At 39.7% G+C, this 21,328-nt stretch overlaps 1 protein-coding gene across 1 annotated transcript in view; it reads left to right on the top strand.

Moving 5' to 3' along the window:
• Window positions 1–2,376: 2,376 nt before the first annotated feature.
• cntn3a.1 (contactin 3a, tandem duplicate 1) overlaps window positions 2,377–21,328 on the top strand; it is a 63,155-nt gene continuing 44,203 nt past the window's right edge. Inside the window, exons 1-3 of the mRNA XM_070838956.1 lie at window positions 2,377–2,431; window positions 10,979–11,111; window positions 14,062–14,237. Coding sequence (XP_070695057.1) covers window positions 2,377–2,431; window positions 10,979–11,111; window positions 14,062–14,237 — 364 coding nt within the window. The remainder of the gene's footprint in view (window positions 2,432–10,978; window positions 11,112–14,061; window positions 14,238–21,328) is intronic.

The raw sequence follows: 21,328 nt of genomic DNA, 5'->3' as shown, positions 1-21,328 counted from the left end.
CTGCATTAGTGAAATGATTCATTTCATGAGTCTGAATTCATTACATTTAAACGCAGCTGAGTTTGTGCAAATTGGGTCAGGAAATGTTTAGGCCAGGACTGTCATTCCAGCCTTGATCATATTCCATTTTTCGACCATTGGCTTTTTACAGAGACATGAAAGAGGGTGGAACTTGAAAGGCAAAGTTTGAAAGCCTTCCCTATCATTAACTTTTATTTCATACAGCAAACAAATGAGGGAATTGATTTGGGATGAAAGTAAGTCATTGGCCTCGTCACTTCCACTTAAGGTCACAAGGGTAATTAATTTGTACTGAAGAGGAAGTCAAACACTGCCGTGGACACTCCCCGACTCCCCCAGCCATCATCTTAGTGCTGAGCCTCTTTGGATCAAAAGGCTGTCTTTTATCCCCACTCACTAACCCCGCTGTCTCATGTCTCATGTCTCAGGGCTTGCTGAGTAATAGAGATCAAGAGATTGCTTTTAGAGGCCAACAGATACCTGCCTTTATGAATGGGGTGCCTCAGTAGTTCACACGTTCTGGTCATGTTCGCTTTTGGTGCTGTAAAGGCAGGATGAGTTCATTCCAGATGACCAGAGTGTCAAACATTTCCATAGCTGACCAAACAATTACTTGAACAGTTATTGAAAACATGAAGTGATTGTCACAAGTGTTAGAGTGTTAAATTGTTGCAACAGCTCAGTCTGCACTAGTCAAAATAAAATGGGATAATTTGGCTGATGTTGTGTACATATAAATGTCAGATGTTAGAACCAGACATTTAAATAACGTGGTGTTAAACTGGAATACAAAGTTTCGCTAAAGTTTAAGACTCCCCCCTTTTTTTTTTTTTTTCTTTCAAGACATTGTGTGGAGAAATTTATTCAGCGCATCTCTGACAATTATTCCCTCAAAGGAGGAGCACTCCAAAAATATCCAGGAGCACAAGAAGGGATTTGAAGTCTCTCTGTTTTATTATTAAAAGCCAACATTTACTCATGACATTTGCATCCTAATAACTGCAAGATAAGTTGGAACTAAGATGACACTCTAAACCCAATCTCCATAATGAGATTTATAGGGGAAAAGTGTGTTGCCTTTAATGGTTTAGTACACGCAGAAGGAAGAGCTGTGTAGGCGAACGTGTCACGGACGCAGTTGATATATTCACATAAGCATCAGTATGCTCTGTCATGCCTTTCAGTGGCGCTAAGATAAGAGGCGTGCAGATAACTGAGAAACTATGAATGTGTAATCTTTCAGTTGTCTCTGCTTTTTTGGCACTCGTCTCTTGATAGACTATACTGTATGTTCTTATTAATTTTTTCCTCATTTATTTCTGCATGCTGATGGTGTGTAGTCGGAGGAAACTGTGCCATCAGTCAGTTAAATGTACCAAGGAGAGTCCGTTTGAGCAAAGACAATGGCTAATTTCCTCTCTTCATCCTTTCTCACCACATAACCAGCCACATCATACGCAAACATTTATCGGTCTCTTTATCAGAAAGGATCATAGATATCAACATGTTTGGGGTGTTAAGAGTATTCAGATAAATAAATACACGGTTGTTTGTCAGTGACGGGAGGAATACGTCTCATTATCATTTCACGACTTTTTTTGAGACTTCATTTGAGTCTAAGCAGGGATGAATTACGGTTTAGTCCTTGAGAAAATCAATTGTGTCAGTCTCCCGGGGGACCGAAAATGGTTTTGCCCTGCGTACAATCATCTCTTTATGTCAGAAATACATAATCCCTCCAGCTCAGACGAATTCGAGGAGCCAGGACAGTGCTTTATTACATGCTAGGGATGTGTCTGACAACCAGCTTGCTTTTTGTTTTGTCTCAGCAGGTTTGAGTGCAAGCCTGCAATCCCTTTATGTTTCACTTGAAGACATGATCCCCATTATGAAATGTTAAGCACACTTAAGCAAACGCCACAGCACAAGTGTTTTGCAAGTGCTTAACTTGGACAAATCATGCGTGTTTGCGAAAGACGAGAGTGATTTCTTGATTATGCTCACAGATATACTTTGTGCCAAACCGAAGCTCCTATAAGCTGCCGACACCTGGACCTGGAAAGTGTTTGCGAAGATTAAATGTTATTAACAAAGATATTTTGGTTTTCAGGATATGAGTTTACTGTCCTCTTCATTTTATATCATTAAAGCCTAGCAAACACAAGACCATTACTGTCCTCATGAAATGACACCATCTGATGAGACCAGTGACCAGTGCTTCTGTATGTCTAATGGCTTTCCCCTTCTGTTCTTTCCTTTTTGACAGAAGAACAGTGAAAGTGCTGGAAAGGACAAAGCCAGGATTCTACACACCTGTGATTGGATGTGAGCTTGTATTGACCTGAGACCATTAAAATGGAGTTGCTATGGAAACATATACTGCTGCTGTCATTGGTTGAGTGTCTAGCAGGTAAGCCTGAAACATGCACTTTTTTTTTATGTTGTTAGCACGAGGGCTATGAATTGTTATTTATAGAATTTTTTACTTTTTTTGTTTGTTTTTTTGGGATGGTACCGTGGCATACAGAGCAGATGGCACTTAAAAGTAAATAGAAAACTAAAAGGTTTTATGGCAAAGGGCGTCCAAAGCTTTCCAGCAATTCTGCAAATGGTAGGAAAGGTTCATCTTGTTGTCTTTTTTTATTGGCAGCTGAAGGCAATAAATCAGCATTCCTTCAGTTGTGCATAGCAGCTATCTCTGTCTTCCTCGGCAGTGGGGAAAAAAAAAAAGCCAGGTTTCTATCTCTGAAAGACAGTCCCTATCTCGCAGTTGAATGTGCAGTCATTCATTTTAAAGAGCCCCTCAATTGTTACCCTAATTGAGATTGCACTGGTAGTAGTACAGAAATCTTGTCATTGATCTTGCTTTTAATGAGAGACCTAATTTTCCTCCCTACAAAATGTTCAGGGTCAAATGCTAGTTCTGCTCACAGTATCTGAAGCCGAGAACAAGATGAATAAGGGCTTTGTCGCATGAGCACAGTATCTTGAGGAATGAGTAATCCTTCATGTTGCCTTGCTCTAAATCAGCAGCCCGTCCTCACAGCTGGGACCTAAAATAATTAGTGTGCGTGCATGTGTGTGCGGGCTTGTAACTGTCACTGTGTGTATTTGTTTGCGCATGTGCGTCTCTTTTCAAAAGCACAACAGCACGTCGGCACCCAAATTTGCCTACATGACAATTAGCACCACTTATCACTAAGTCCAATACACATCAGTGGATGTCTAATGAGGCTTTCCTCAGGGAACTGTGACTCACGATGGGATTAGGATCTACACCACAAGTCTGGATCACATATTATGTCCTACTTAAGCGTTCTGTTAAATATACAGATGAGTGAACGTCTTCAACCCTGGTGAAAATCCTGCCACAAACCTGGCAAAGAGTTTTGACAAAAAGCTTCAAGGAGACAATTCAAGTCTGGGGTCTGTTCTGCACAGCAGATCCCATCCACAAAATGTACTCTTGCAATCATGTGGTGCAGAAAACACTTTCAGAGTTATCTATTCAAAGCAAATTAGTGCTTAACAAAGGAGCAGAGGGCAAATCGTTTCAGAAAAGCTTTGTGTTGCACAGCCCTTGCCTCACTCTTGAGGCTCACATTCACAGTTGGTAACACAGAGTAACCGAGCATTAATATTCAGTAAGGGGTTACATTACATATGCTCTGCTTGCAAGACAAGTATGGCGCAATATAACGATAGACCTCCAAAGCCTCTGTGTTCTGAGAAAGACATGATAAGCATTTTAGTATGCAGACATGCACTTCTGGGTAGAGAAAGCTCAGTGTGAAGATGTTAGATAGGTGGTTCTAGGTTGGTTATTTATCCAGATTTGGAAGTGTTTTTTTGTTTTTTTTTTAAACAGCAGGCATAGGCTGTGTGGGAGAGCAGTGGGGCCAAGGGGATGTTGTTCCCACAGCGAGTTCATCGGGAGTTAACCAGCCCTCACCCATCCCTCCCTTAGGGTCTGAACAGCCTGAGGCACGGGTGTGTGCTGTATGTGTTTGTGTGAATGAGTGAGTGAGTAACATAGAAAGTAAAGGGAGCAAAGAGGAGGCACTGAGGTACAGCTGGTTGCGGTTTGACCCACATAGATACAGCTCACCTTCACACAGCAAGCCACTTCCAGCACTGGATCACCGGTCTCCATGTGACAGAAATGGGTTTGTCAGATAGTGTTGCTATCTGGCTGGTAGAGCGTTTTACCAAGAAAGCTCTTTTTGTCTAATAAAGTAACCCATTATCTGTAAAGGGCTGGCGAGATGAGATGGAGCTTCAGTTTAATTAACACAATAAAATATTCAAAAAGCCTTAATATATAACAAAGCAATAGTCTATAGTGATTTGATCTTTAAAAATAAGCTCCAACCTCTTGTCAAAAACACGAATCACTTAATGCAAAATAGTCATGTCAAAACATTTTACAGCAAGCTCAGTGACTTCATCGGCATCAGTCTCAAAATTATTGGCAGAGTGCAATCAAAGAAACATCTATAGTTGGCATTGAGGAGCTATAATTTAGCAACACTGGAAACAAATGTAAACAAACATAACTCAATAACACTGCTGTGAAGGCTGTAACCAACAACCACATTTTGAGTTTTGAGCTCTCAGAATAATTCACACTAAACGCCAGAAAAATCTTCTGTAGTTACTTGAGTCACAGACGCCCACTGCCTTAAGTGTCGACTTTCTATCTAATAGGAAAAATCAACAAAATCTCGTGGACTTGTTGAACATGGAGTGATATGATTAGCTGTCTATTGTTCAGCAGTCACTCACCTCTGTGTTTATTGGACAGTCAGAACAAATTATTTAGCAAAGCTGTAAAGAGTTTTTATCGCGCACAGCGGTTGTGGCTTGCCACGGCAGTCATCAACAACTGTACCGTAATTGTCGTGGATCCTGAAGCATTATGGAAGTGTGCATTTGGAAATGGCAGGCTCAGCAGTGCACGCTGCACTCCCGACGCTTTCAGTGCCCTTTCATTGTCAACAGGAAAGCCAGGACAAGATCAGGGGACTAATTGCAGCTTTCTTGTGATGTTTTCTTACCGTCAGGCTGCTTGGGAAAAATTATCTTCATAACCTCGACACCCACTGGGGAAAAAAAAAAATCTGATCTGTCAACTGAAATTGGCATCCTTATGAAGCGCATTTGATTAGTATGATGCACGCTGGAAAGTACTTTGCAAACATTTATCCTATCATCATTATTGTATCTTAGCGACGTGTCAACTACCGCTTTATGAGAAAATTCAAAACATTTGGTCACCCTAGTCGCAACGATGCTTGTGTGAGGGTGCCATTAAATGTTGAGTTAAGTCTGTGGTTGTGCAACTAAAAACATATATATATATAAGTTACAAGCAATCACTGAACTAGTTTCTCCTGTCCATGGTGGTTGTGAAGACATCTGTTCCTAAAATGAGTAATGGGGGACAAAATCCTCAGTCCTCAGTCTTAGTAAAAATTAGTTTTGAGGTTTTGAAGGTAATATGATTTGTGGGTATCTTCCTTATTTTTGTTTTTCCCTTGCTGCGTTGCAGGAAGTAACAGAAAGAGAACATTTTGTATTAAAAAGTCAGTAACTGAGAGATACCAGCTTAATTTGTCTGATTGCAACATCTGCATTTGAAGGGCATCTCTTCACAGCAGAGACCAAAAGCTGTTCAAGTGTACATGTGGACGTGCAAGTATGGCTTGAAGGGAGACTTAAAAGAATGTGACCCTATCCTTTAATATGACACAGCCAGTGGTCATCGTAAACAATCACAAGGCAAGACTTACAATTTTAGCACCGCCGCAGTTCATCTGAAGCAGATTCATGTCTCAGTAATGCGAGTGAAACTGAAGGGCTGCTTCTGGCCAGTATTATAATCTCCTAGAACTACCGTTACTTTGCTCTGTATCCCCCTGTGTGCATTCCAGAGACGACTGGAGTTTCAAATATTGACTTACTTCATTGATTCATCAGAACATCGCAGAGCCTTTTAGGAATCCTTAAGCAAGGATTTTAGTGCATCTTTGAAGTTCTGTATATGTGAAGATGTGGACTATTCACCAGTGATTTTTCCTCCCATGGCTGGCTGTATTTTCGCTTCATCCACGGATGAAAAATCATCCAATTTAAATGTTTGCATACTCTGTGTATCATTAATTATCGATGCATAATAATGAAGCTGTGCTGTGTATTATGCCCTGTAAATACATCACTATCAATTAAACATTAATATATATTTGTATTTGCAGCTGAAAGCTGCTTTTACTGGCATCCAGTAAAAGTGTCTCCTGATGCTGAAATTACTATCCTGTAGAGATTAGTCTAAATTAATGTAAACATTGTAGCTGTATTATCTCAGATGTAAGAAGAGACAGGACAGTAATTATGCACTCATCACCAGATTTTGTTTATCAGAAAGAATCTCATTTCAGCATTAGTTAAATACATTTTACAAAAATGGATAGAAAATAAAAATAAGATATTTTGGTTTTGTCTCAAAGCTCATTAACCACATTTTGCCCCTCTGTACGCAGCAATTCCAAAAAAGGAAAATCATTTATGGTCAAATCTGGCATTTCGTAGGTTGCTATGGTTGGAAATATTATGGTACAGTTTTAAACCATGATGAATGTTTCCATTAGTGCGGACCATAGTTGCTGGTAAGTGACAAATAACCTTCTAACCAATCTTGAGGACGATAGGTAGGAATATTACTACAATTAGATGACAAATGGCGTTCTCAGAAGCAATACATTCCTGGGTTTATGTAGACATTCAATAGAGAGAACAACGACAACAAAAAATAGCTTTAATTTGCCTTTCCCACATATGGAATTGGACCTAATCAATTCTGTGTTTCCCCAGTGAACATGGCACTGGATACCCTGGACACAAGGGGTGTTATTGAATTTCTGATGCTCTAGGTGTGATTAGCTGGAGAATGGTGTGACATGGTTGGATATTGGTTGGGAATTTGTTGGACACATTCCCCTCCTTACAGTCTGTGTCACTGAAAATGTAATTAACTTAATTAACGAGAGTCTGCAGTACAGTACAGTACACCCTAGCTGATAGTCATAGCTGTAAAGCATGGCCCGGAACATTTTGTATTAGTCTGACTCTGGGGCTATTTCTTTTTATGTGCTTCTAATATATCTTCTGACTACTTCTTTACTACTGGAATCTCAAGAATTTGATTCACTATTTTTCATTTTCCACTATTTTACTGGTGAACTGTTGAATTCTTTGTATTTTCTTTTTATTTACAGTACAATGGATGACGAAAAACAAGTTTTGCAGATATTACAAATATTTAGACGAGATGCGATTTGAATCTATACCTTGCTCAAAACAACCCAAACCTTCCTGCTCCGGAGTAACATTTGCTGCCCCTGAATGAGAGACCTTAAAGGTGTACCTTATCGGCCTGGACAGAGGGGGAAAGATGCTTTAAAAAGCAAGATTGGCTTTTTTTATTTGATGCATAAAACCCTGAGCTGAAACGAATGGATTTGGGACCTCACAAACGACCGATACCTCCCCCACAGCCGACTCCCCATGTGCCTGTTTATTCATGCTGAGGTAAGCTGGAGGAATTCATTTGCTGTCAGCTAGTATTGAATTTGAGATTAGTTTTTATTTCAGCCTCCTAAACAGCTCCCTCTGCCTTCCACTTGTGCTTCGATGCTGAGTCTTGTGTTGTCTGAGGAGCCTTCGAAAACGGCTGCACATATCACCATCTGGCAGCAGGTGACAGATATGAGCGGGGGCGGCACTTCTTTTTTTTTTTTTTTTTCAAAAGATCCTTTCATAATGACCTCCATCTCTGTCGTATGGCATTGTGCAGTCAACTTCCTGTTAAAATTCTGAATCAGTGCACTTCTCTGATGGAGCGCTTTTTCATCATTTCACTTTCTGTGCTCCCACGTGCTCAGAGTTGGACCTGCCATCAGATTCTGGCATTCTCGTTTCAACACGATTTCTTCACTACTTCTTGGATCCTACAAGGGGTAACAATATGTTAACTAAAAATGTAGAAATTGACTTGGCCAGGTGCATTTCCAGTATGCACCCTTGGTCGGGTGAAGCCAACAAGTATGCCACCAAAATGAAATCTTTGTGAGGGAAAAAAAAAAAGTCCCTTAGAATCTATGGCCTGTAGATCTCAGTCTGAGTGGCACTGGTGTAGTGTGTAGCACCTCAATGTTTGATTACCAAAAAAGCAAGCCTGAAAATTATTCCACTTTCCCCTACAGCATCTTACATTCATCCCTGATAGGCCAACGAAAGAGTTTCAGAGAGTTTGCATCAGTTTGAACCGAGTCCCCAGGCAGAGCCCACAGAGCTCAATCCCTTCTCATTATTCTGACACTTATATTCCCCATTATAGTAACAGTTGCCATGGCACTGCCAAAGATCAGGTCAGTTCAGTGCTGCCATAAACAGGCATCTATATTGATTAATTTCCCATTAATTGAATACTGAATTAGATTTGTGCACTGTAGTCCACTTAGGGATTGATCAACAGTACAACACACACCATAGATATGCAAAAATGTTCCGACAGACACGGTTCAGTGAGATTTGGGTGTTTGCTCATAGGTAAAGTAGGGTTAGCGTAAGTTGTTCTGTTGAGCGCTTGTTTGTACTTTAAGCGTTGCAACAGAAGGGTTCAAGTGATAAGTGAGAGGTCCAACACATTAAATAACCACCATGAATCATTTACTGTGCTCCAAGATGTTTTTCCCCACATTCCTAATCAGGTGGTTATTAAAATAAGCTGAGAAAGAAAGTGCATTTTCTTTTCACAGTTTCCATGCTTTCATTGAGATGTTGACTGTCATGCAACACTGCTGGTTCAACCCTAAATAATGCAGCAACTTAAAAAAAAAGAAACAATATAATTACCTTTAGGGCACAATGTTGGTGTTTAATTTTCACACTTAATGTAAATTTCATTACAATTATATGAAATACAATTGAACTCTTCAAATATGTGAATGAATGTTTTTAAAAATCACATTGAGTTTGTGATAACATCAGTTTTTGACATTTTTGTCTATAGTAAATGGCATTTATGAAGCATATGTTCAACAATGTTGCCCGGACATTGAACTGCAAGAGGATCTGTAGGAAAATGTTTTTCTACAGGTGGAAGAATATCAAAAAGCACACATGGTGGTGCAAACACATTTATTTTTATTTAATTACACACTAATTCTGAATAAAATACAAATTTTAATGTAATGTTTTGTCTTTGATCTCTGACTCATGAATTGCTGTGAGTTTAAGTGCTAATGAATAACTAAAGGGCTGAATTAGATTTGGGGGCTGCCGGCTGAACAGCTGCATTTTAAGCATTTTTCAAAATGATGCTGAATGTAAATATTTGTGACTTGATAACTGGAATCATTTATCAATTTAATAAGGCACGGTGATTCATCTCATGTTTACTGCAGGCTTTATCTTCCTTCCAAGTTTGTGTACAACAAGTGCGAGGATTTGTGTTTGAATATGCACTGTACAAGAAGTGTCTTCTGGTAATCAATCATCTCTCAACGCTGCTTCGAGGGACACGCTTCATCTAACAAAGATTGTAATTAGGCGGCCTTTTATTCTGTGCAACTTTCTGAGAGGTTCATGCTTGTGGAGAAGAACAATCAGTGTACAAGGTCCCTTGTCAAACATCTCCACCCTCTCAAAGAGTTATTTTCAGTCTTGAGGATAAACCTGTACTCCCATGGTGCCAGAGACTTTTGAAGGATACCTGCTTCCCATACAAATTCGTTACCCTACCTACAGAATCTTCCAACTTCTGTGCCATTACAGAAATGCAAATGTATTCTGACAAATCCGAATGAATTCTCCCTCCTTCACAGAAAGAAATGTTTATTCCAATGAAGTGTTGACTACCCCATGGGTCACTCATACGGTGGGCTTGAATGCGCAACATGCACTCACTGTCATACCTTGGTAATTAAGTAGGAAATGAATGTCACTCTAGACATGCTGCTCTCTTTGTTGTTTGTGCTTGTGCTTTCTTGTTTTATTTTTATCTTACAAAGACAATGAATCAACAATGCTGAAATATCATTTAGGGAATTTGGAGTTAATGTATTTATGTGCTGTACTGTATATATTGTATTTTTATAAGTATTTCTTCATTTCAGAACAGCACATGAACAGTTATTATATTAGCCAGTGTATACACATTGCACATCTGCAGAAACACTAAAAAAGAGATTTGTAAGCAGCACTGCAGCATTTGTTGCATCATGACAAGCTTGCATTATAAGTATTTTGGCGAGATTTTAAAATAAAAGCTATTTGTATTCCACTTCCTCAGAACAAAGAACAAACTACTTGGAATAGAGTCTTGTTTAGATTTTTTTGTTTCAGAAAGGAAAACAATTCCTCATGAATTTTTCTCCCAACTGTGGAAATTACTGGCTTCTTACTTTGTCTGAGTCACAAAGGGCACCATTTTGATGGCTCAAATGAGAGGGGCTGACTTTAAAATGGGACGATATTACTCTGAGTATTTGTTGTGGCATTTTACTCCAAATTTCTTATTGGATGACATCCCCTGGGAAGAGGGTGATAAGTTTTTAGGGGTTTAGATGAAATTGTGCTGAAGCACAGTAGCAGTGCAGTGTGCCTTTGTCAAGTCTGTACATTTGGTTGTTTGCATTAAAGTTTAATGAAGGTTACTGGCTGATTATGCAGCACCTCATGGATCTAACAGCTTTTTATGAGTGAATTGAAAAATGCCCGACAGATACATGCCAAACAGAGATTTTGGCGATTCAACCTTCTCCTGTGCACGGTTTTCCACGTGGTTCCTTCCTCTGTGAGCCTTTGGTATCTATTTCTCAGTAGAAAAACGTGAAAATTAGTTTTCAGGCTCACCGTGACATCAAAGCTGATGCAGTTTTGTTGGTTCTCCACCCAGGAAGCGAAGTCCAGCTGAGGCCCATGTTCACCAAACAACCCGGCAGTGTGGTGTTTCCGCTTCAACCTGGCGAGAATCGCAGAGAGGTGGTGTTTAGCTGCGAGGCCCAGGGACACCCACCACCCTTCTACAGGTAACACCTGCAGGCATAGCTTTATGCACACTGTTATTCTATTTTTTTTGACGCAGAACCTTTAGGTAATATCCCAGAGCTTTCAAGTATAACATTTGTACTAAAAACCAAGGGAGACTGGATTTATTGCCCTGGGAAAACTGGATTTGTGGACCTTATGGCTCGCTGCTGTTCACTGCCTGCAGCACTTAGCTTCACTGTCAGTCACGATGAATTTGACAATGATGAATTAATTGGCCTCAGTTGTTGGTCTATTTTATATTTGCATTGGCGGGTGGACATTGATCTGCCGTATTATTCACTTTGAGAGCTTCCTGTCATCAGTATCATTGACCACTGAAAAGATCAAGTGACCCAAGAGAATCATGCACCAAAACTCTGCTGGTATCATGACAGAGATCAATTGAAGAAGACAAACACCAGTGGAGTGTATTTCACATACCAGAAATGATGTGGCAGAAGTTGTCTTTCCATATCACTGCCCAAGGCTGCACAGACAGTGCTACGGGGCAACTGATTTGTCACTGCGTGATGAACATGATTCAAATCAGTTGATGGACTGAGGTGCAGGAAAACAGCTGCCGTTAGTTTTCCTTGTTCAGCACACTGGCCCTGTGAGGCTGAGTGGTCCCCCAGCAATTGTGTTAGAGACAAATTGATGCCCAGCTCGTCTGCCGCTAAAATGATGACAAATGAGAACAAATGACGAACGATGATTTGCTTTAAAGTGCATCAAGCACATAAGCTATTAATTCAAAGTCTATCAAATGGGGCCACATAGCTGTTGTACTCCTGTCAGTGTAATTAAATGCAAATTGCAAAGCCAAGCATTTAATGTGTAATAGGTTGAAACGATCCCTCATAACATCAGCATATGCGGCCGTTAATGTAGCTTGAAGATCCTTGGTGTTATGCCTAATGGGCACAAATTGAAATGAATGTACAAGATCTTATCACTTGGATCGACTGGGATACTTATAAAGCAATCATTCGCTATTGGATAGCACTGTCTGGACAGTCCTACTTTTTAAAATGTGAGTTCAAATCTGCAGGTTTTTATCCCCCCCTGAGTTCAAGTTTTGAGATCGTGCCCAGCTCCGTATCAAATCAAATTTTGCTTAAATTAGCTCTTTAATTACAGCAAGTGCCACCAACTGTGGCAGTTGATATACCACATTAAGAAGTGATCTTCAGATTGATCACAAGCTGTCATGATATCATACTTTTATCCCTTTTTAATGATGGTCCTGAGATTCAGATGGACATATTGCTGCGTCGTTGGTTCAGGCAGCAGAGCAGCATACATCATAGTGCTGTCATTGCCTTGGCAATTTTTTTATTTTTATTTTTCTTACCTAAGGTCACTTGTGCCAGCTTTGGAAATCAGTTTTGAAAGGGTTTTGGGTACTTTTGTGGTTCAACAGCAGGACACCATATGCTGGATGACTCTTCACTGCTGAGTATGTAGGCAGTTCTATTTCAGGGGCGCCAAGGACAAATTAATTTGTCTAAGACTACCCAATGACCGCTGCCGCATAAAGCCCCCACTCCAAGTTGTCACCATGGCCCCTTGATTTGTCTCATCTGGAGCTCTTGGACCAGTTCCAGCTGCAACAGCAAATCACTAAATCAATCTAATCAGCCAATCTGCCGTTGAGCACCGCTCCGCTGCATATTCCCCCCCACCCCATTCCTTCCCTTCTTCAGCCCTGCCTCCTGCTCTGTTTGTCTAAATCCTTCCCTCTGAAAGGAGGAAGAAAGTCAGAAATAGAAACCTCAAGCTTCCTTTTTCTTTGAGAGCTGAGAAAATCTAATCAAGACCACAGAGCTAACATTCCACCTAATTGCATCTTATTTCTTCTATGAAAAGCTATTTCTTGAGGGTCTCCTTTTGCAAGTGTCACTTTTCTTGTTTGTCTGTGTTTACTCCCTTCTCTTTTCTCATTTCCCTTCCCTTTGACTGTGATGTGGTTTTAGAATGAAAGTGCCATTTGCACAGTAACTTTGCCAGGGTGCAGACAATTTCGGCAACCTATTGAACTGATGAAATGTATCTGAATAGATTGAGAAAGTTTTCTCCAAAACAAGTTTAATCGTTTTTCATGTGTCGTTGTAAACTCTTCACAGTGAGCAGAAACTGAGCCTTGTAGTCTATGTAATCATTAAGGAGGTTATGGTAACAAGCTGCATTTGGTTTAACTAGTATCATCAACTCAGCAGGTTTCTTTAGACCATAAGCCTTAATTATGCAAAGTAAACCGCATTAAGTCTCCCAAATCAAGCCACACAGACATCCCGTTCAGTTAAGTTGTTTGCTGGCAGTTCTTTCTGGTCTCTTTCCCCCACACATTTGCCGGACTCCCATGTTATTCAAAACAAGAGGTTTAATCAAAAAGCGCCATTATCCACTGCTTTGCATGTGGCCATTTTGTTTGAACAGTCCTGGTGCTTTGCCCACCCATCTGATAATCACTATGATTGGCGGGGAGGATTTTGATTCACGGTGAAAGGGCCACCCTCATGTGGCTGTGGTTGATGGACAAACAGAAAAAGGAAATGTCACAGGAATGTAGAGCATTTGATTTGTGAGTAAGAGTTGTGTTTGAAGTGAGGAAAAAGCCGGAATAGAAATGAACAGTCTTTTGAAATGACCGTTGCTGATTGCTTCTCATTTCAGTTATATTCACTTTGGGTTTGCTGCAATATTCAAATTATTTCTGTTAATGTCTGTTTTATTCAGAAAAGGGGCCGTTTGGTCACAGCGCAGACTGCCGAATAGTCACTATTTTACATTAATTAGACACCATGCCATGCGGCTCTTTTTGCATCAGCATTAGCCTGTCAATTTATCGCAACTGATTATTAGACACAAAGGTATGACAAATTGCAGGGCATCTAAACGTGCTGCCATAATCATATTAAAGATTGTTCCGTGCTGTTACATTTACAGGTGGAAGCTCAATGACTCTTTCATCCTGCCCAGACCGGGGTCACGTTACTCTCTCGTGGGAGGAAACTTGCACATCAGCCATCTGAATAAAGAGGGAAACGTTGGCATCTATCAGTGCCTGGCATCAAACTCTTTTGGCACCATCGTCAGCAGAGAGGCCAGTCTGCACATTGCATGTAAGTATAGCATTTACCAAAATGTGCAACGAGCACATGTAGTTGTTGTTTTTTTAATTGTCTTAAACAATTTGTGTTGTTTTCAGTTTTATTTTTTTTCACTCCAGTTGAGTTTAGTTCACCTCATTCAACTTGAGTTCTTTTGAGTTCAGTTCATCTTTAGTTGTTTTTTTTTTTTTTTCCAGAAAGTAAATGTTTCATTAAACATAAGAGAACAGACGTTCCGGTTTACTGAAAATATAATGACCCAGTAGGATTCTCTGGAAATTGTTTGTTGTCAGACCTGATCTTCTCTAACAAAAAACAACCAGCAAGAGGAAACTCTTGCAGTAGGCTGATCTACTATGAAAGTTATTAATGAGAAAACACAAATGAACTGGCCGCGTGTCTATCGCGGCATGTTTTTCTCCTTTAACCCTGATTAAAGCTTCAGTGCTGGTGTTTACACTGCCTGGTGGCTCCAAACTTCTCACATCGTTGTGATGATTGTGTGGTGGGCCTTGACAGAACCCGTATAGTTGATGCTTTACGGCCTTCATCCATCACATTTTATAAGACCAGAGTCGAAGGCATCTCTGATGGCAAGGTGAACTTGAGGCCTCCACTCTTGATGGGCAGCCCATATCAAATGACAGCCCTGATATCTGTGAACAGATGGTGCAGCTAGATTGAATTCTGATGTCTGTTTCTATGCCCTAGCAGACACAGAGATGATCCTTGGCAGGGAGAGCACCAGAGGTATCCATCTACCCACAATTTGGTGCTTCTTTGTCACAAAGCAGCATTAAATCTTCGGCATATAGTGCAAATCAGTGCCTGGAGTTGCCAGCTGGCTGTTGATCATATTTACATTTCCTATCAATTTCCGAGGTCTGACCTGAGCTGTATGTCATTGTGATTGGTCTCATCCATTGCCTGGGCCTGACCTGGGACCCGCTGCTTTTGTCAACGGATGATGACAAGCATCAGTGCCGATGTGTCATACATCTTATTTATTGCTCTTGGTTTAACTTAATTAAGTGTGCTACATGATTGAGCAGGTCTCAGGTCAAGGGAATAATTCATGGAGGAGTAGCCTGTTATGAGAGTCAGTATCATGTCATTTGTAACACACTCTGACTCAGAGTAGCTCAATATGCTCTTTCAAACACCAAGGGGCTTGCACCTCTCTCAGTCTTGTAATAACTCTGAGACAAAGACCAGGGTACGTTAGATTAGATTTTATTTGATGTTTTAAAAATGTATATTTTGGTGTTATTGTTTTATTGTGATGTATCTTTTTACGATGCACTTTATAACATTGTTAAGAAAAGCACTACATACATTATTATTATTATTATTATTATTATTAAGGTAAGAGCCATTAATAAAGGTCCTCTATCACAGTGAAATTTATATTTTCGATTCATTCATTAAACTTCTGTCTGATGCTGAACAAAATCGGTGCCTTATATTTGCACCGTCTAATGACGTGCCATAACATCAAATTTGCATTGCGTGAATGTGTAGTGCATATATGATTAAGATTAGCCCACATTTTTAATCCTCTGAAGCACAGATGATATAACAGTTTCTGTTACCATCTGGTAGGGGCTTAAACCCTCTAAAAGTATAAAGGTTCTTGATCCTGTTGACAATTCAGACTTAAATGTTTGAAAGGTTCTACTCGCCTGCTGGGTGTGCTGGAAGGAATAATCTAGTTGGTTATCAAGCCAGATTGAGTTTCCTAATCTCCTAGGGATATTTTAGGTGTAAGTGAAAGGATTTTCAGTGATGCAAGATGCAACATTTTAAAACAGATTGCAAGGCCTGCAATACAGGCAAAGTGCATTGGGCGCCTGTCCTGAAGAAGAAGCATGCTACAGTCTAGATGCTGTGCTGCTTATAGAGCCACAGGGGTAACATGGTGTTTAATGAAGGGTGAAATAGCTGTATTTATGAAAGCAATGCAGGATGCGACTGTATTGTATTTTGGTGCTCATGATTTCTTCTATCAAATTCTGTCCTGTAATTGCACATAATTTACATTTTTTTTCTTACTGGCTCCAGTCTAACCTCACTGCCTTATCTGTGTAATTACTTTGCAAGATTTCTATCTTTTTTCTTGCTTCTCTCATTTCCATCAGCTCTGTGCTCTTTATTCATTGCATTTGCCTCAGGTGAAAATAAAGTGTGTTTTGAGCTCGAGAGCATCTGAGGAAGGGACAATAAGATTTATCATCAGCACTGTGATGCTAAGTGCCCTATCTGGGTTTCAGATCATCTTTTAGGGAGGAAGGCAGCGGGCATTTTCTGAATGCAGCACTTCAGGACACTGTTGTAATTGGCAGGGTACACCAGCAGTAGCGCTCTGTAAGAATTAGGCCCCTTTGATGTTTATCACTTCTTAAACGTCATGTGTCACTCACTGTTAGGGGCTTCACTGCATGATGCTTCTCTGAGAACAGAAGGGAAGGAAGGGGGGCGAGGGAAGACGAGAAGCAGACAAAAATCAGAATGAGAGAGATTATGGTTTTTCATTGACTACCAGTAATGATTTTCATGGTAACAACTTTTGACAACTTGTTGATTGTAGCTTTTTGGTGACTTGCACTTGTACCATATTCTACAGCTAATTATCTGTAAATGAATGCTGTGAAAAGCACATTAGTGCTTTTAGAAATAGGCACACATCTCTTGGCATGACAAGTGTTATTCAACAGGCTACACTTCAGAAAGGTCCACTCTGTCACTAATAAGTTCAACAAACTTCTGCTTCTGTGGTTTCAATGTAAGGTGCCCCATAAATACTGTATGTTATAGGACAGTAATTATCAATAAATTAATATTTCTCACATTCTTATCTAGCTTTAGGGTTTCCACATTTAAAAATCTTTAACTAAACTTTGCTGCACTTCGAAAATCATTACAAAAGCTATTGTCCTTGGTGGCATGTCACTGTTTTCTATTTCGACTGCAGCCAAAACTACATTCTGCTTGTCAAGTTAGATGTTTAATGACACATTTTGTGTCTTGTTTTGTTTCAATGAGAAATAACAATGAAATGATTATTATAATAACACTTTTCAAGCAAGGTACACAAAAAGTTTTCTAAAGCAGGGAGACGACATCTAACCATAATCACACATATAAAAACAACTGTTTAAAAAGATAGTTGCATATAAAAAGAGAACCATTCATAAGGTGTAAGGTTTAAGTAATTCAGCAAAAGTGAATGGCTGATGTTAAAAGATTTTACAGAAAGCTGACATCCCATTCAAATTGGTTCCAAGGCTCTTCCCATTTGCTGTTTGGCTGCAGCTGGCTGGGAGTCAACAAACTCACTGGAAACTCACAAACAGCCATGTTCAACTTTGCAGCTCTAAAAAGACATGATTTTTGTTTGGCAGAAGGGAGATGGCTCTTTCAAAACCACTAACATGTTTTTCTTTATACTGCTTTTATCAGCACTATGGGGATGCAATGTTTGCTGACCTTCTGATGCAACACTTTGGTCCAGGGTAAAATATCTCTACAACCACAGTGGATTGCCATAACAGTTAGGACAGGCATTTGTGCTCCTGCAAGGATAAATCCTAATGACTTTGGTCATTAGATTGAGTTTGATAATATCCTGGATTTTAACTTTGAGCCACCAGTGAAATTTCTACCTGACACTTCATCGCAAGATACATTAAAACCAAACCAAATTTCTGTCAGCTTTCGTTGTAATTACAGAGCAGGAATTACACCGTGGCCAAACAGTCACTGCCGTGGATGCCCCAGTGATGCCTCTAAAATTAAGTACCCATGTGGTCACTATGGCATGCCCTGGGTTCAACTGGCTGCTGTGCCCTTAAAAGAAAGTTGCAGATATCCTTATTTAAAACATTTGCCAAAGCAAATGAACAGACTCACATTTCCCATCAATGTCCATTACCACGCTGGACATCGACAGTATCCCAGCATTTCTCCAGCTAATCGTGCTATGTGTAATGGTCATGTTAACATAATTGTGGTATTAACAGCTAACCCATTAGCTAACAACAAACACAGCTAAACACTGTGCAGTAGAAGTATTATTTCACTTCTTGTTGTTTTAAAGTTTTTAGCCTCGCCTCCAACATGGCAAATAAACTACATTTTAATATTAACCATTATCAGTAAAGGAGGCAGTGGATTATCTATTCGAAACACAGAGCGAGACAGAGCACTAGACAGAGAGCGAAGCCTAACTGCTGAATAACGTGTAAAGAACTAGCTTATGGGATTAGTGATAAAGTTGTTAAAAGAAGGAGAGAGCTGCGAGTGCTGAGCAGGACTAGTTTAAAAGAACAGCTGGTAATTGGACGCTGCAATGAAGAATATAGCAAAATTAAGTGTGTCGAGAGCAGCAAAAACATTATCAGTGACAGAAATGTTGGCAGCTAGGAATGAGACAGTATGATTAGTGCAGCACATCAGGTCACAATTTCATCTGGACAGACTCTTGTATTTTAATGAATTATTTTCTGTAGCCCCGGATTAAGTTATATTGAATTTGGATTATGTTAATTGTTATTTAGACAAGTTGCTTTTTCTATGTAATTTAATTTGATAATTTTTTTCTACAAGTTGTAATCACAAATAGTCCCAAATGTCTTTCATCTATATTCATATTGTACAATGTTATTAAATACACTAAATCCTAATTGTTGATCATATGCTATGTTGTCTTTATTCACTGTAATAATCCTTATTGTTATGCACTATTGGTTTTGGCCTTGGCCTTGGTGCCCTACATTTTGGCCATGATGCCCCAATAACTTTGTACTTATCAAAGGTCAAAGTGGCCTTGCCCCAAAAATGACTTAATTCCAGGCCCGTAATTATGTGATCTTATACCAGGTCACATCTTGTGCTAAATAGATAGAGATCATCTGACATTCATTATATGATATATACTATTTATACTATACTATACTTTTTAAGAATATGTTAGTATTTTATCTAAACCCACTGCAACTACTCAGTTCACATCAGAAATACAGAATAACCCTTTAGTGGAGGCACTATTAGATGACACTATGGCTAGAAAACTTGAAATAAAGTTTTTGAAACTCTTCATGTCTTTTGTCCAGTGGTTAGGTGACAAATGTAACCACATCACAAATTGCCCTGGAGCTCACACTCCAGCAGAATGGCTTCAATTTTTCTTCTCTACAATCACCTCTCATTCATTACAATGGGTCACGTTGATGTAGCTAGCACAAAAATGCAAATTCACATCCAATTTCATGGATCTGAAAGCACTCAAAATAGCCTGAACCCTGCCATGGAGAAGCACATGGAGGTGCAGAGCCGTGATAGGCTTGATAAGATGATCCACAGGGTGCAGAACAGCTTGGGTTGTCAGGCATTGTTGGCTTTTAGTGTGCCTAGCTCATTTACGGCCCACCATACTCCAAAGGAATATTGATCAGAAGAGCTTCACTCTCAGTGTGAGTTGAGCAACTCTGATATTTTCTAATGTGTGAACCTGGTTTTAGAAGAGATTTATATTATCCTGTATCTTGTTCACCTACTGAAAGTAAGGGCATGCAGGCAAACAAGACCAGATATCTGGCCCAATATATTTTTTGTAATTATGATGACCTATTTGATTTGTGATCCCTACAGTAACAACACACACACACACACACACACACACACACGCACACACACGCAGACTTGTGTAGGGCAGATGCCTCATATGAGCTGCCCCATGTAAAGAGTGGATAAGATGAATCGTTGCAATTGTGAAAACAGTCTAATTCGTGAATGTAATCTGTTCTCTTTTCAAAGCTGAGAACATTCTTCACCCATGCAGCTGGTAAACTCACAGCAAACTAAAAGTCTGATATATTCAATTTAGATGACTTTAAATTGAATATAATGCACTCATGCAGACGTTATTTTCAATCTCAATGGTATGTCGACTAATGCATTATTGTACTGAAAATGAGGATACATAGAGTTCTTGGAATAAATAGAGTGAAGTTTGCAAAGGCATATATCCCTTTACCCGGAGAAACAGAAAAGAATTTTCACATATTGGTTTTCAGATAAGTAATGAATAAGAGGGTATCTTTTTATCCTAAGGCTTTCTCATAATGATTTTTTTTAAATTGTCCAACGTGCATGAGTTTGTGTTTGTGTGAACATGTATGTCTCTGTGCATGTACATGCTGTATGATGTTATATGTAGGAATGTAGGTGTATTTGTTCTATTTAGTTCTTCGTATTTAATCAAATTTTTGATTTTATTCACTTATTCGACCAGCATAAATCGGGGAGACACCTGAACCAATGCTAATGACAAGCTTTTAAGATACTGGATATACAAGAAACTTCTCAGACACACACAGATCTCAGTCTCTGTCAAAGGAAGCGCACATACTGCATGCACAAAGTGGTTTGGTTGGTTGTCTAACAGTGAATCAAACGTGTTGTGCAACAAATCTGAAACCACAGACAGCCTAATATAGATAGTGAATTATTTTGTATTCGCTTTTGGATGACAAGAGTGTGCAGAATATTAACTCAAGCCAGATGTCTCACAACATCAAACCATTCAGAATCATTGCTACTGCAGCTGCTGCGACTTAATGTCTGACTCAGCAGGTAGTGACCCTGCCAGAGCAGCTATAGTTTAAAGTGGTAACAGATAGCTTGTTGGCCTGCTCACTAAGCCAAAAGAGTGTACTGAGGTAGGTGATAAAATGGAGCGCTTTTAAAGAAGAAAAAAAAAAAGGTTCCTTCATTTTTACCCATGCTCATGACACTGCTCTAGGGATTGTCATGAAATTTCGTACATTCACGGTCCCCAGAGGATGAATCCTACTGACTTTGCTGGTCCCCTGCCTTTCCCCAGCGGGCAGAGATTTGTGGTGTCGAGTGACATGTCTTGACAACTAAAGGCCTTTTTTTCATTTGCCATGTCTCAGTGTTACAAACACAGGTTTAAATATTAAAATGAACGATGCACAATTCCATGTAGCCGCTTCAGTTTCAGGGTCCAGGGTATTGTGCATACTGGCTCACTGTCACAATGTCAGGACTTGATAGGACACGTGAATAGAACAGAGATAATG

Source organism: Pempheris klunzingeri, chromosome 11 (genome assembly GCF_042242105.1).
Source record: "Pempheris klunzingeri isolate RE-2024b chromosome 11, fPemKlu1.hap1, whole genome shotgun sequence".
In the NCBI taxonomy this organism is placed as follows: Eukaryota; Metazoa; Chordata; class Actinopteri; order Acropomatiformes; family Pempheridae; genus Pempheris; species Pempheris klunzingeri.
Note: the sequence above shows the minus strand (reverse complement) of the source record. Positions and strands in the feature narration are given on the sequence as shown.